The sequence below is a fragment of the Macrobrachium rosenbergii genome, unplaced genomic scaffold (genome assembly GCF_040412425.1).
Source record: "Macrobrachium rosenbergii isolate ZJJX-2024 unplaced genomic scaffold, ASM4041242v1 13875, whole genome shotgun sequence".
Taxonomy (NCBI): Eukaryota; Metazoa; Arthropoda; class Malacostraca; order Decapoda; family Palaemonidae; genus Macrobrachium; species Macrobrachium rosenbergii.
The window spans coordinates 3,298,021-3,313,957 of NW_027100719.1; the positions used below are offsets into that span (position 1 = coordinate 3,298,021).

General features: G+C 33.8%; 1 protein-coding gene across 1 annotated transcript in view; it reads left to right on the forward strand.

Annotated features, from left to right (window-relative positions):
• The first annotated feature begins 1,858 nt into the window (after positions 1–1,858).
• The window catches only part of LOC136837877 (DE-cadherin-like), a 76,353-nt gene continuing 62,274 nt past the window's right edge, over positions 1,859–15,937 (forward strand). Inside the window, 2 exon segments of the mRNA XM_067102762.1 lie at positions 1,859–2,089; positions 11,164–11,370. Coding sequence (XP_066958863.1) covers positions 1,859–2,089; positions 11,164–11,370 — 438 coding nt within the window.

Here is a 15,937-nt window from a genome sequence, read left to right on the forward strand (position 1 = left end):
AGTTTACTTAAGAAAAAATATTTTTGGGTTCTTGATGTAAACATCATAGGGTTTTCTTTATTATTCCCTTTAAAGTATAAATGTTCCACCTGAGTTTACTTGCTGCTTCTTAAGGAAGTCGGCTGGATTCGAGACTGAAATACATCAAGTCCAAACTTGGACTTGAAAAAAGCTAAGTAAGAGAGAGCTTGTAAAAACTCTAATTTCAATTACCGCTACATGGGCAACACTGCTCGCACACCCTCTGCTGTGACTGTTCTTACTCTTACTGCTGTAACTCCCTCCTCCTGTTATTGTTGTTTTAGATTTAGCTGGCCTTGTGCCAGCACGGGCTCTTGCTCCTATAGCAGCCCGTAACTCCCTCCTCCTCCTCCTTTCTCCCTCTTGTAGTGATTGTTTCTGGTGTCAACAGTGACGTCATGGTTCGAGGTGTGTTAGCAAAGTTCTAGTTCACCCCCCTCTCACCTGTTTCACTATTCACTGTTCAGTTCACCATTTTCAATTCACTATTTTTTTTATTCACCATTTTCTATCCCATCATCATTTGTTCACCATCCCACGCCTTCTGAGAAGCCACAAAAGAGTTTTGGTAACCTTTCCACCTTCCCCTTATGCTCTGAAATGCTGACGTTTGCTTCTCACCCTCCGGCAATCAAAACCACTTCGAAAGCCGCTCATCTCTGGTTTTGTCTTTGGCGCTTGATAAGCGCTACCGCTTCATCTCTCTCTCTCTATTTCTCTCATACATTCCCGAGTTCACGCGTCTTCATGATTCATGAATGTTTTTTTTTATGAATACTCTCATGAATACTCTCTCTGTTACAGATATACATATGTATATATATACTATACACACACACACACACACACATATACTGTATATATATATATATATATATATATATATATATATATATATATATATATATATATATATATATATATATATATATATATATATATATATATATATATATATATATTGTTAGGAACTTCAAGATGGTCTGAAGTTTTTAAGGTTCTTTTGACCTGTATTTCAGATCAGTAGGTATGATCCTGACAAACCAACACTCAAAGAGCACAATCTCAGAGAGGATACACAAAACCACAAACTAAATTAACAATAATTTATTACAAAACAACACATATAAAAAGAACCCTGAAAAAACTGAATGATGGGGAGAAAGAACACAACAAGCACACACAACAACAAATCAATCACTTCCTCAATCGCCTACCTAACTAGCATGCTAAGAAATAAGAAAGTAAACAGTGGAAGTAAGAAAAACACTCTTTCCCTAGCATACGATAGTAGGAGATCCAGGGGAAAGGAAAACCTTAACCTAGATATATATACAATATTCAATTAATACCTTGTATGAAATACATACATTAGCAAACTATTAACAAGGATCCAATATCTTGGTTTTACAACGCCTAACAAACACTAAGGCTAAATAGGGCAGTCCTTGCAGATGAAAGAGCAGCTCACACTGTACAACTGACGTCCTTCAAAAGATATAGGGGATGCTGCTCCGACGCACGGAGAAACTATGACAATAACAAATATATAATAATAAAATAAAGTGGGCTTACTCTTCTTCGCCACTGGGGCCTCCTCCACGACTCCAAGGGCGCAGTGTAAGGGCAGAGGCAGGAGAATACAGGCGTATCTTACGCTCGCACAATGGGCCGTTCACGAGAGCGAATGCTGAGCTCTCCTCCAAATGAAGAAAACGGGTAGATAAGCACGGTGAGGCACCGAGTCCAAGCCTCCAGCAACAGTGTGGCCCCAAGCACTCCAGCTTCAAACTAAAATTTTTGAGCACACAAAGTCACTCATAAGTGACGCAACACGATGCAGGTGTGCAACAAAAGTATCCTCTATCCAAAGGTAAACTGCCGTAGACTGCCAAAAATTATAGCACACTGGTTCTTCTATGACGGAGCCGAGAACAGAACTCCTGGAGATAATGCCACAAGGCCCCCTCGACAGCTCCGGAAGAGGGGCAAATATAATGGCACAGACGACGAATGGCCGAACCACCATCACAAACATGAAAAGCAAGAAACAAACTTCATGGGTGGAGTATCAATATAAAACAATAACAACCCTTGAGGAAGGTAAAGACCCAAAATCCAGCTTTCAGAGAAAGGCAAAAGAAACTGGATTAAACAAGCAAAGCATACGTTAAAAAGGGCCTGCAAAAACTGAATAAATTACGTTAATTTCTTATAATTATATATATATATATATATATATATATATATATATATATATATATATATATATATATATATATATATATATATATATATATATATATATCATATATATACATACAAGAAATGTGTCTCCTTTTGCAGTTAAAAAAATTACATACAGAAAGTGTTCAGATGTGGAGACTACGAGAAAGTTTAATTAAAAATGAAACCTGTCTCTAAGCATCATTTTCATTCTCTCTCCTCTCTCCCTCCCTTACAGTAGGTAACACCCTTAGCAGGTGTACTTAATCACATAACCATTTGCTAGTGAAGGCGTCGACAAACACTCCTTTGTAGCATCAGCTTCACTTCACTTTGACCTTTTTAGAAACTCAAAGGAAAAGACGCTTTGATTCCCTTGACAGTCTAGTGCCTTTTTATAGTTAATAATGGGTAAACAAAACAACTCTTCAGTGTTGACTTGACTTTACTGTTTTATGTACACCCTTCAGGAGCATAGGTGGTCTACTTCCCCGCCAAACAATATGTAGCATACCTGCACGTGAATAACTTTATGAGGACAATGTAATTTCCACTACAAAACTCAAGGGAAACCGCTTGCTCTTGTAGTCTCTTACTCTCAGGCTTTCCACTTATTTGAAATTAGATTTCCACACAATTTTTTGTTTATCAGCTTTTATTACAATTACACACGTATCTGGTAACAGTGACCAGTAGATTTTATATATTTATATCTCAGGGTATTCTTGACTCAAAGGTTAAAGGAAATTGCTACTTTAAAGTAACATTTTAGAAATATTTTTCTGCTAATGTGAAGATGGACAGTCTGGTAACCATAGCAAAATTAAATGAGTTAATGTACGCGTGTTTTCACGTTAAATTGTTTTGACACTTGAATTAACATGAGTAAAATACCAAATTATTTAATAACTTAAAGATTTAAACTTTAACCTCGTTCATTACGCTGGTGATTCTGCCAAAAAATGCCCGTGGAAGTAACAAAAATTCATAATTAGCTGTGTTACAAACTTACCAGATAGTTATTATCACAGAGATGGGCTGATATCAATTCTAAGTACAGAACCTGAATTCGTCAGGCATATGTAGAACAGAGTCAATAACAGCTCTCTCTCTCTCTCTCTCTCTCTCTCTCTTGATAACTGGGTGGCAAAAGTCGCTGTTTACCGTTGTTTCTAAAGCAAACAACTGTTCGAATCCAGCAGGGAACGAGGCAATTATAACTGTAATTCCCCTTGGATTTAAGTTGATACAAAGTGAATTGAATATCAAACGATATTTGTGGTTTGATATTTGAGAACATAAAGAAATTCCTGCTTGAATAATTGGCAAAAAATTCATGCACATATGCCCATGTAAATGTGGGTGTGAAAAGACCGCCAAGTTGAAAGACCTTGCACTCCATTGTTTCAGTTTCCTCGTGGCCATATGCTCTATTTTCATTTTATATCACATTGTCATTCCTGTAAGAGAGATTTATATATATATATATATATATATATATATATATATATATATATATATATATATATATATATATATATATATATATATATATTATATATATATATATATATATATATATATATATATATATATATATATATATATATGTATATATGTATATATGTATATAATATATACATATATATATATATATATATATATATATAGGATATAAAACATATATATACCAATATATATATAATCTATCCATATATATATATAGCCTTACACTGGTGAATTATGTATGTATGTATATAAATATACATATATATGTAACACCCATTTTGGGGGATCATAAAACAAATTACCAAGAAAATTATATAATCTTCCAGGTTTAATGATTGGACACTGGTGAATTTGTAAGTTGTACAAAAGGTAGAAGTATGTAACACCCATTTTGGGGGACTGCAGACAGTAATTGCTTATCCTTTAATGATTAAAGTGAAGACATCAGTTAATATAACCCCCATTTCCTGTATATAAGAAATACATGGAGCAGGGATGATTGTTTTGAGCAGGGTGCTGGCATCATTCTCACCGACTTATAAAACAGCTCTGCCATAATATTCAATAGTAATTTGTTATTTTTTTGTTTTCTCATCGTTTATTAGGTCTAGAGTCTTAGTAATGTATATTACATATTTTTGTCCAGAATGACATTTTTGCCAGTTTCTAACGGCTTACAAGTAGGCATTAAATTTGGTTCTTGCAGCGTCCCTTAGTCCCCTAGCTGCAATCCCTCTCATTCATTTTACACTACCTCCACTCACATTCTTTCTTTCTTCCATCTTACTTTCCACCCTCTCCTAACAACTGTTTCATAGTACAACTGCGAGATTTTCCTCCTCTTACACTTTCATAACCTTTCCACTCTTAATTTCCCTTACAGTACTGAATGGCCTCATTATAGGCCCAGTTGCTTGGGCTTTGGCCTAAATTTTGTATTCCTTTCCACTTGTGCATCTGGAGGACCTGTCCATGGTTCCTGGAAGCCTTTTCGTCTTTCAAGGCTAATCTAAGAGCAGCTGAGTGATTCATCTTACGCATAAAATATTATTATTATTATTATTATTATTATTATTATTATTATTATTATTATTATTATTATTATTATTATTATTATTATTATTATTATTATTATCATTATTATTATCTTTAGATTTCTCTATATTTTATCAAAATACTTCATTAATGGTAGTTTTTTACACTAATCAGTATAATATAATATATTTTTCTTATATTATTAGCCCCTGAGGGATCAAATGTCCCTAAGTGCATTTGATCCCCCAGGGGCTAGGACTAAACATGGCGACTGGAGTGGCATCAAGACACTCTTTCATATATGACATTCCTTTGATGATGACGATCAACCCCATTCATATGGAACAAGCCTACAGGGGCCATTGACTTGAAATTCAAGCTTCCAAAGAATATTGTGTTCATTAGGAAGAAGTAAGAGGAGGTAAAGGGAAATATTGAAAGAGATCAGTTATGAGAAAAACAGATAAAATATCTAATTAATAAATTAATAAAAACCACATTAAGAGATTATAATAGCCGAAACATTATCAGTGTCAACTACAGCAATAAAAATCTCTGTAATAGTAGAAAGAAATCTGGCTAATTGAAGGACTTGGGTCGTAGGTTGTTATTAATATTGAATTTTAATAAAATACTATTCAAATACTATTAATGATAATAATAGATTATGATAGCCAAAACATCACTGGTGTAAACTACAGCAATCAATAATTGCTCGACAATATTAGGAACAAAGCGGGCTGTAGTTGACGCTGATGATGATTCGGCTTTTATAATGTGTTGCTGTAATTTATGTATTTATTAATTTGTAGATTTTTATTGATATTTGTTTTCAGAGATAGTCAAGGAAAAGTATATAGGGTTCACGGTCAGATCAGAAAGAAAGAAAGACAAAGATTTTCGAGTTTGTAAAGTTCTACTTCTGGCAACACATTGCCTTCAGATATAGCTTCTTCCTCTCACCTCTTCTGTTTCCCACTGCACCCGGCTTTACTTTACTCTCCCGCAATTCCTGGATAAGAATGTTATATATATATATATATATATATATATATATATATATATATATATATATATATATATATATATATATATATATATATATATATATATATATATATATATATATATATATGATGTATTTATCACATCAATGTAATGATTCATATATAATCAAGCTACAAACGTCCTTTAATATCAATATATATATATCGGAAATAATATATTTTTCATATATATGTACCGGTTATATGCATATATATATATATATATATATATATATATATATATATATTTTAGTTGATATATGTATATATATATATATATATATATATGACTATTTATCACATCATCATTCCGTCCGTGGGGTCGGGTGGGACGGTGGACTTATTATCAACTAAAAAATTCTTCGGTAAATATTATATGAAAATATATTAATATTTCCGAGGCAGAGCGAATTGACAATAGCGATCAAGCCAGGTTTTCGATTGTATATGAATCACGGCGATGTGATAAATAGTCATATATATATATATATATATATATATATATATATATATATATATATATATATATATATATATAAGAATAGTAGTATATATATATATATATATATATATATATATATATATATATATATATATATATAGATATATATATATATATATTTATATATATGTATATATATATATATATATATGTAATATATATATATATATATATATATATATATATATATATATATATATATATATATATATATATATATATATATATATATATATATATACATATATATATATATATATATATATATATATATATATATATATATATATATATATATATATATACATATATATATATATGACTATTTATCACATCAATACATTCATATACAACAGAGTTAATAAATCCTTAATACTACTGTTCCTACCTGAATATATTATAGCGTTGGCTGAAGGGGGAATTTTTAGTTGATAATAAGTCCACGTCCCGTGGGTCGGGTGGTGGACTTATTATCAACTAAAATTCCCCTTCGAAACATATATGAAAATATATTAACCCGAGGTAGAGCGAATTGGATATTAAAGGACGTTTGTGCTTTTCTTGATCATATATATATATATATATATATATATATATATATATATATATATATATATATATATATATATATATATATATATATATATGTATATATATATATATATATATATACACTATTTATGTGTGTGAATGTATGTATATAATATATACAGGCACAGCCAAACACATGTGGTATATAAGAAAAGAACAGAATAGTATATACAAGTTAGGCAGAAGGCCAAGTGCTGGGACCTCTGATGAGGCCATTCAGCTGAAAGGGAAACAGAGGAATGAAAAGGTCTGAAAGGTGTGAAAGGGGGAAAACCTCGCAGCAGCTGCACTAGGAAACAATTGTTCGAAAAGGGTGGAACGTGGGAAGGAAGAAAGAATATGAACGGAGGTACAGTAGAAGGAATGAAAGGGGTTGCAGCAGCTTGGACCCTAAGGAAGGGACGCTGCAAAGACCCATAAGTAATGCCTAAAATGCACCGCGCTTCAGGTGCACTGTCGGCACTACCCCCTACAGTTGATTCGATTTTGTTTGTGCATATTTCATGGACAAGTTGGAATAACATGTGGACTGGTTCGAATAACATGTGTAGACTGTTTTTTTTTACATGACTTTAGTTATTGATTTGGGGAGTATGTGTGAGTTTGGATATTTTCAGGCTATTAGCCATAGTGAGACTTCTTTAATCAGAAGTGTTTGGCAGTTCAGAGTTTAGTTATCTGACTCGATAATTTCATTTTATTATGCATTTTAATCTTTGCTTTGTTTTGCGTTATTCATTTCTTGTTAGGTTATTTTAGATAATAAAGCTTATTTTTGTAGAAACTATTGCGTTTCTTTAAATAGTCATTTAATGTGAGAGAATGAGTGAGGTCAGGTGGGTGAGCTTCGGAAAACGGGAGAGAGAGAGATTCAGGAGAGAGAGAGAGAGAGAGGGAGGAAAAATGTGTGAGTGTTATCATGGGTCAGACCTTCATACGCCTTGCTTTTTCCTGAAAGATCGTTAGAAATTACATTACACTTTCAAAAGTGTTAATTCTGTTTCTTGTAACATATATATATATATATATATATATATATATATATATATATATATATATATATATATATATATATATATATATATATATATATATATAACTATATCTCTATATATATATATATATATATATATAATATATAATATATAATATATAATGTATATATATATATATATATATATATATATATATATATATATATATATATATATATATATATATATATATATATATATATATATATATATATATATATATACATATATATATATATATATATATATATATATATATATATATATATATATATATATATATATATATATATATATATATATATATATATATATACATATATACTATAAATATATACATATATATATATATATACATATATATATATAAATATATACATATATATATATATATATATATATATATATATATATATATATATGCTTTGTATATATATATATATAATATAATATATATATATATATATATATATATATATATATATATATATATATATATATATATATATATATATATATATATATATATATATATATATATATATAATATAATATATATATATATATATATATATATATATATATATATATATATATATATATATATATATATATATATATATATATATATATATATGTTTAAAGGACACATATATGCGTTTCATGGCTTCAATGCTTTAAGATGTTATCGTGGAAAAGTTTGGAGGCGAGTGAATTAAATGGGTTTGATGCAAGATTGCTGAAACAGTGCATGTTTTGATTCCTCAGCTCACTGCGCGAGAAAGCTCAGCAATATTGGAGATCAGGTGATCTCCAGCGCTATGTATATTCGTGGTCGTGCGTTACTTTGATCTAGATTATGCCAAAATCTGCCTAAAAAGTAGGTTTGATCGTTCATTAACGTGATAGTACTGCAGTTGTCCAGTCATAACTTTGAAGTGGTTCAGGCTTCAGAAAGTCGGCAGATAAGGTAGAGTCTCTCAAATCTCTGTTTTTATGGGAGAAAATTGAACTTGTGATTTTTACCATGACTTTCTAATCATTATGAACTTATGAACTGGTGTGGGAAATTTAATATGGATATTCATACCTCTTTTATATTATTATTTTTGTTATGTTACGTTTGCCATATCTTGGCTATGCATTTTACACTTTCCATTATTGTGTTTTGTATTTCATATATTTTTGGGAGTTTTCTATCATGTTTAATTCTTCCGACAGATGTCTGTGGACTTATTTGGAATAACATGTGGACTTAATAGAATAACATGTGGACTTGTAAGAATAACATGGTAGACTTTTTTTTTGACATAGCGTTTAGTTGTTGATTTGGGAGGATGTGTGATTTTTGGGTATTTCAGGCAATTAGCCATAATGAGACTTCTTGAGTCGAAGTGCTTTGCAGTTTAAGAGTTTAGTTATCTGACTCGATAATTCGTTTATTATGCATTTTAATCTTTGCTTTGTTTTATTCATTTCTTGTTGGGTTATTTGAATAATAACCCTATTTTTATCCAGGCGATTGTGTTTCTTTAAATAGTCCATTTAATTATATTGAGAATGAGAGAATTAGTGGATGAGCTTGATAAACAGTGAGAGAGAGAGAGAGAGAGAGGGATTTGGGCTGAGAGAGAGAGAGAGAGAGGATTTGGGCTGAGAGTGCTGGTAGGATTAGGGTCAGACCTTGCACGTCGCTTTTCCTGAAGATGGAGTCGCTAAGATCACGCTACGTACACTTCAAAAAAAGAAAGTGTTGATCTGTTCCCTGTAACAGGATTTAATGGTGTAGTGGGTAAAAGTTAAATAGTTTTAATAAGGGTAGCGATAGAGGGAGATTACTAATAGACTAATTGATAACGTTGATGCCCAAGGGCTCTCGCGTATTTGCGCTGGCAGAAGCGACCAGTCAGTCTTAACAGGGCTGGTGCGATAAGAGTGTCGAGTTACATGTGAAATACGGGGAATCTTTTTTCTTCCGTCTCTATTATTCCGAGGTATTGGGAGTAGGGAGTTATGCCAAATAGATCTGATGATCTCGAGCCAATTTTGATTAACAAAATACCCAAATAAGTGCGATTGGTGGCGATTGTGAGTTAATTAAGCAAGTGGTGATTCAACCAAAAATCACGCTTTTGTTTTCCATCTGCCGTCTTCGAGATGGTGACGTCACAGGTTGCACAGAGCTCCGTTTTCTGTTCAAATTGGTGAGTACCCGATTCTTGTAAGTTGCGCAGAACTCCGTTTTCTGTTCTTCTTTTAGAGGGGGTAACTTTTGCCTTTCTCTAGCGTTCTTTTTGGTTTCTTTTTTATGTTGTTACGCTCAGGGTGTGTAATCACTTACAAAATGCCAGACGATGCAGCAAGCACATCCCAATCAGTTGTAGTGCCAGGTGACAGCGTTAGCAGGAATTACTAATTTTAAAGGAGTTAGTTAACGGGAAGCCAACCCAAAATATAGAAACTTTCATTGAGTCAGTGAACAATTATCTGAATTCCAAGAAAATTACGAATGGCGCTGAAGCCTTAACAGAGGCTAAAGCATTTCTGGATTTGGATAAAGGAGATATTGGGAAACGGGCACGCAGTTTCGGGTTCAGAAGGTGTAAAACTTGGAATGAACTGCAGAAATTTCTCACGAGCTACTTATGGCGAGTTCAGCGTGAGTGTGCAGTTCGGAATTTGCGAGCATTTCTCAAATAAAGAAGGGCAACGATTCTGCTCACATACAGTGCAGATTTATTTGATGCAGTAGGTGAGTTAAAGAAATCTATAACAGGCTCTCCATGGGTAACTGGAAATAATATCTCCTTAGATAATTTTGAAAGATTGCTACACTTTGCTTGCCTTTTAACGTCGGTCCCAGATGTAATTGTAGATAGTTTTGACAAAAGAATTGATCTGGATACCAGGCGAATCCTCTTTGTTGCACAGATTAATAAAAATCTATCAAAATGCCCGACACTGGACAGTAGTTTTTGTACAGGGAGGTGCAAAGATGTCTGCTCTCCAGTTCGAAACCACAGAACAATGATAGTCCCTCACATTCGGGAAATTATGCCTGGCGAAGACATGTTGCGAGTAGAATCGAAGAAAATTCCAGAGAGATTGATCACAACGATACGTTGTTTTAATTGTGATAAACTAGGACATAGTAAATCAGATTGCAGAGTGAGATATTGTTCAGCTTGCGAATCTTCAGATCATGGATGGAGATTTTGCCAAGCCACAAAGAATAGAGATTATTCAGGAAAGTCACGGGGCGGTTTTTCTAGATATGACAGGAGAATTCCACATGATGCAAGTTCTAGATACACAAAGGAACAGCAAATTTTCACAAGATAAGTTCGAGCGGACGTACAGGATAATGGGTAATCAGGCCTTAGAATCACTAGAACCTAGGCCGATTGTACGTGGATTCTCTAATGGCAGTGAAATTTCTATTTTCATTGATTCTGGTAGCTCAGTTAACTTAGTAAATGCTGACCTTTTTCACTTGAAGTTTCCAGGTGAAATTAAGTCCTACTGAGTGAGACAGTGTGTGTACAAGCGGGGAAACTGAATATTTTAGGTTCGTCATTTCTTACGCTTTGTATCGTGAAGACAATAGTAGAATCATTTTGGTCATGAAGAAGTTGTAGGTGAAATGGTTTTGCTAGGACACCCTTCTTGTATGCGACATAACATCAACATTCTTACCAGGAATTCAGGGGATTACAATAGGTGAGCCAGGTTGTTTTGTTCCATATATACACAGGAAAAACTTGTGAGAAACCTAGACACAGTCTGAGACATGTAACACAGTCATTAGAGTGAAGATATTCCCGCGAGATCTTTCAAGGATTTTTGTTGGAAGATATTGAATTGCAGCGGTTCCTCTTTGGTTAAAGTGTCGATGAAAGAGAAAAAGTTTCCTTCTCAAGTGGCGTTGTTGAGGAACCGAGAAATTCAAAGGCGTTGTGAGTACGGTGTCAGTAAATGAAGTTTCGGTCGCGGGCGTGACTACAGTAAATTGGTTAGCTATCAAGACTCAGTGAAAAGCTATCACGGGGGTACTTATATAATTGATTTTGAAGAGTTTAATGAGAACGCATAAATTAGTGAGTTTTTATCAGGAACAGGAATATGTTTTCCTAATGAGGAGCAACAGTTCCGAAGTCAGGTTCTGCATGAACATTTGACTAAAGTTGATTATCCTGAATATTCAGATAAAGTAGAGAAAGTGTTGAAAGAATATCTAGATATCATTGCTTTGAAGGGAGATAAATTAGGAGTTACAGATGTTTTAGAACATTCAATCCGCCTAGAAAGGAGTACAAATCCATATATATTCCAGCATATCGAATTCCTTTTAAAGATCAGAGAAGAGTGAAAGAAGTTCAGAGGTGGGAGTCAGGCATTATTGGCCATCAATTCTCCGTATAATTTTCCTTTAACGCAGTTCCTAAGAAGGCGGTAGTATCAGAGTTTGTGTAGATTTTCGTAAATTGAATGAAAAAAACATGCCCAGATAGATATCCTGTAGCTTGTTTGCCTGATTTGTTTGTTGAGATCGGTGGCAAGAATATATATTCATCTATAGATCTTATGCAAGGGTTTTACAGGTTCGGCTTTGTGAGAGTAGCCGTAAATATACAGCATTTTCGGTACCAAAGGGACATTACGAGTTTAATAGAGGATGCCTTTTGGATTAAGGGTCCCCAATAACATTTACTAGACTGGTTAACACAGTACTTCATGGCTTGTTAGGAAAGTCGGTGTTTTGTGTACATATGGATGACATTCTCCTTATGCACAGATACAATTGAAGAACATCTAAAGGTGTTAAAAAGAAGTCCTCCAAGCGATTCTGATTCGCTGGATTAAAAGGTCCAAATTGGCCAAATGTGTTTCTGAAGAGAAAAATTGTCTATTTAGGACATGTTATCTCTAAAGAGGGAGTCAGAAGTGAATGATAGAGAGAAAGTTAAAGCCATTTGTGAATTTTCCAGTTCCCAAAGCGAGGAAACAGATTCGTTAGTTCCTAGGTATGTCGGGTTTCTTTCGCCGTTTTGTGCGGAATTTTTCTACAATAGCGTCTCCATTGACAGATTTGTTACGAGAAGACATTAAGTTTGTTTGGGGTGATAGTCAACAATTAGCTTTTGAGAAGCTTAAGAACGCTTTGGTGAACCCACCAGTTTGATTTCAGATTTTAGTCAACCGTTCACCTTAGTGACTGGCCTTGATCCAAGAAATTTATAGGTGCATGTTTGATCTGAAATTTGAGGAAATTACGCAATTGCTTTTTATAGCAGAAAGTTCAAAATGCGTGGTAGTAACTTGAAAGGCTGATGTCAGTTGTGGACATTGAGGTTTTCGCAGTCGTCTCTAGCCTTGTTCATTTTAAGATGTTGTTGTTGGGAAATAAAGTTGAGATTTTTACAGATCATCAACCGTTGTTAGAGCTTTATAATAAGACAAATTTGTCGCCCAAGAGAGCACGTTGGTTCCTAACATTGAGAGATTTTGATGCAAACCTCAAATACATTGAAGGTAAGCATAATGCAGTTGCACCAGATGCATTGAGCAGATATTTTCCGGTCGAGGATGAGGGAGTACAAACCGAATCCTGTGTGGGAGAAGAGAGTAAATATTTGGTGTCTAATGTCTCTGATATTAGTAGTTCTGAGATATTGCATGTAGAGGACATACACGTTTCTACAATTGCATACTTCGGGGAGAAATAGTGAGTCGAAGCGGTCTTGGGAGAAGTTGTTTGTTCGTGATGAGTGAGAGTAACGCCGTGTGTTATATTCACGGGTGAGAAATGTGTTATATTACGGTTTCGAAAATGTCGCAGGACGCCAAGCTTGCTCGAACAAGGCAAGATGAGAGATGAAATTGTTGTCAGTGTAAGGCATTTCTTGAGGAGTTTCACCCGAAGAAGAGAAAGGGGTATAATTTGCCTTTCTGGTCTAGAGTTTGGAGAATAATTTATTGAGGTGAGGAAAGTTAAGTATAACTTGCGAAGTACTTGAAGCATCGTTGAAATTACACAAATCATCATTGCCAGAGGAGTCTAGTACCACAAGTTCTGAACATTGTACATTGCTGTAAATTTGGTTCGCCTCATTTAGGTGTGGACAAGGCGTGTGGCGATCGGAGTCAAAAGTTCTTTTGAAAATATGTTTTCCACTTGGTTAGAAGCCTTTGTGAAGAAGTGCGCTGTTTGCAATGCGGGAATAAAAGCCAGCGGCGAGCAGTGTTGTCATCGTTTCTGCGTTCCATCCATACCACATAGGCCGTTTCAGAAATGCATATGGATATTCTGGGTAACTTCTCAGAGTCAAAAACATGGTTATAGACATTTATTAGTAGATGTTGACGAGTTAACTCATTTTGTTGAGATTTTCCCACTGAAATACAAATCAGCTGAGGAAGTTGCTATAGCGTTCTTTAAGGGGATAATTTGTCGATATGGTGTTCCTGAATGTCTGATCACAGACAATGGTAGGGAGTTTATTAATAAGACTTTAGACGGTCTTGCCAATTTGTTGGGAATAAAGAAAGTATATAATCCCGTATAGACCTGGGCGAATGGGTTATGTGGAGGGCGAATCGGAGGAAAGTAATCAAAGCTGCGCATGACGGTGGTGGTTCGGTACACATTGGGACAGATCGTTGGATGAAGTGCAATATAGTATCAATACTATGATGAATGACACAATTAAGATATCTCCAGCAGAAGCTCTGTATGGGTACAAGTTGAAAGGACCTTTTGATTTGTTGCCAGAGCGAGTTCAAGGTGATGTTACGGTCACTTCATTGATAAATACAGCGAGAGAAAGATTTGCACGTATCAGTAAAGAACTTGAACTTAGTTCGCGTGCAATGGTAGAGAAAAATACTTAGCAAAATCGAAGGGGTAGCTTTTCGATGGGTGATGAGTGTTTGTTAAAGTGAATGTTCGGAATGATCTGAATTATAAATTAAGTCCGAAGTTCCACGGACCTTTTGAGATTGTAAATTAAAGAGGGAATAGATTTGTAGTTAAAGATGTAAATACTGGAGTGACGAAATTGACCCATATTTCGAAGTTGAAGAAAGTTGGGATGTAATGGAACGTTTGTATATAGTTAGAGGGATAAATGGGTTGATATTTGTATATATATGATATTTATTTTTTTTTGTCTCTTGTTCATTTTAGATGTTGAAGTTCTTAATCATTTGTTTTCGAATGATTTTGGGGTCAGAGACATGGGCTAATTTCATACGAGATTTTGGCCGTATTGTTAGTGTGTTATTGTGTTATGATGTATTTTGCCATCTGTGTAATATCTTTGTTATTTAGGATTATTTTTTTGGGAATTACTTAGTATATCCGGACGTCTGGCGTCCTGATCTTTCAGGTTGGAGATCATATTTGAGTATTTGGATTTTTCTTTTCAGTTACTTTTAAAAATGGAAGGAGCTGTATTGTGAGTAATTGCTTTGGTTGTTAAGATCGCTAGGAGCGATTGCCATTACGTCAATTGCTATTTTGTTGAAAATTAGTCAGGTGTTGCAGGAAATGTTGCTAACGAATTAGAGACTTTCATATCTTTTACGAGATATGATACCTTTTAGTGTTTGGATGGATTCTCAGTATTTTTTTCTGTTGGATAGAATTTTTTATAGGTAGGTTCCGTAGAGTTATTGTGCTTAATAGTGAGTTGACTGTGATTATTCTGAGATACACACTTCAGGAATTGGATTCATTAGAGTGTTTGGCTTTGCATTAGTAGTTTTATTTGAGGTTTCAGTAACGCCCAAACCTTTTGTTATTAGACCTTTTCAGTGCTTTTGGAGACTCAGTAGTGACATAGGATGGATTAGAGACTATGTTCATTTTGGGAGATCAATATCAAGAGTTCGGGAGTTGATTATAAGACAAGTTAAGTACTTTAGTTAGAGAGAAGTATGTGTGTGACAGTAGTATTTTCAGTTGAGTTGTA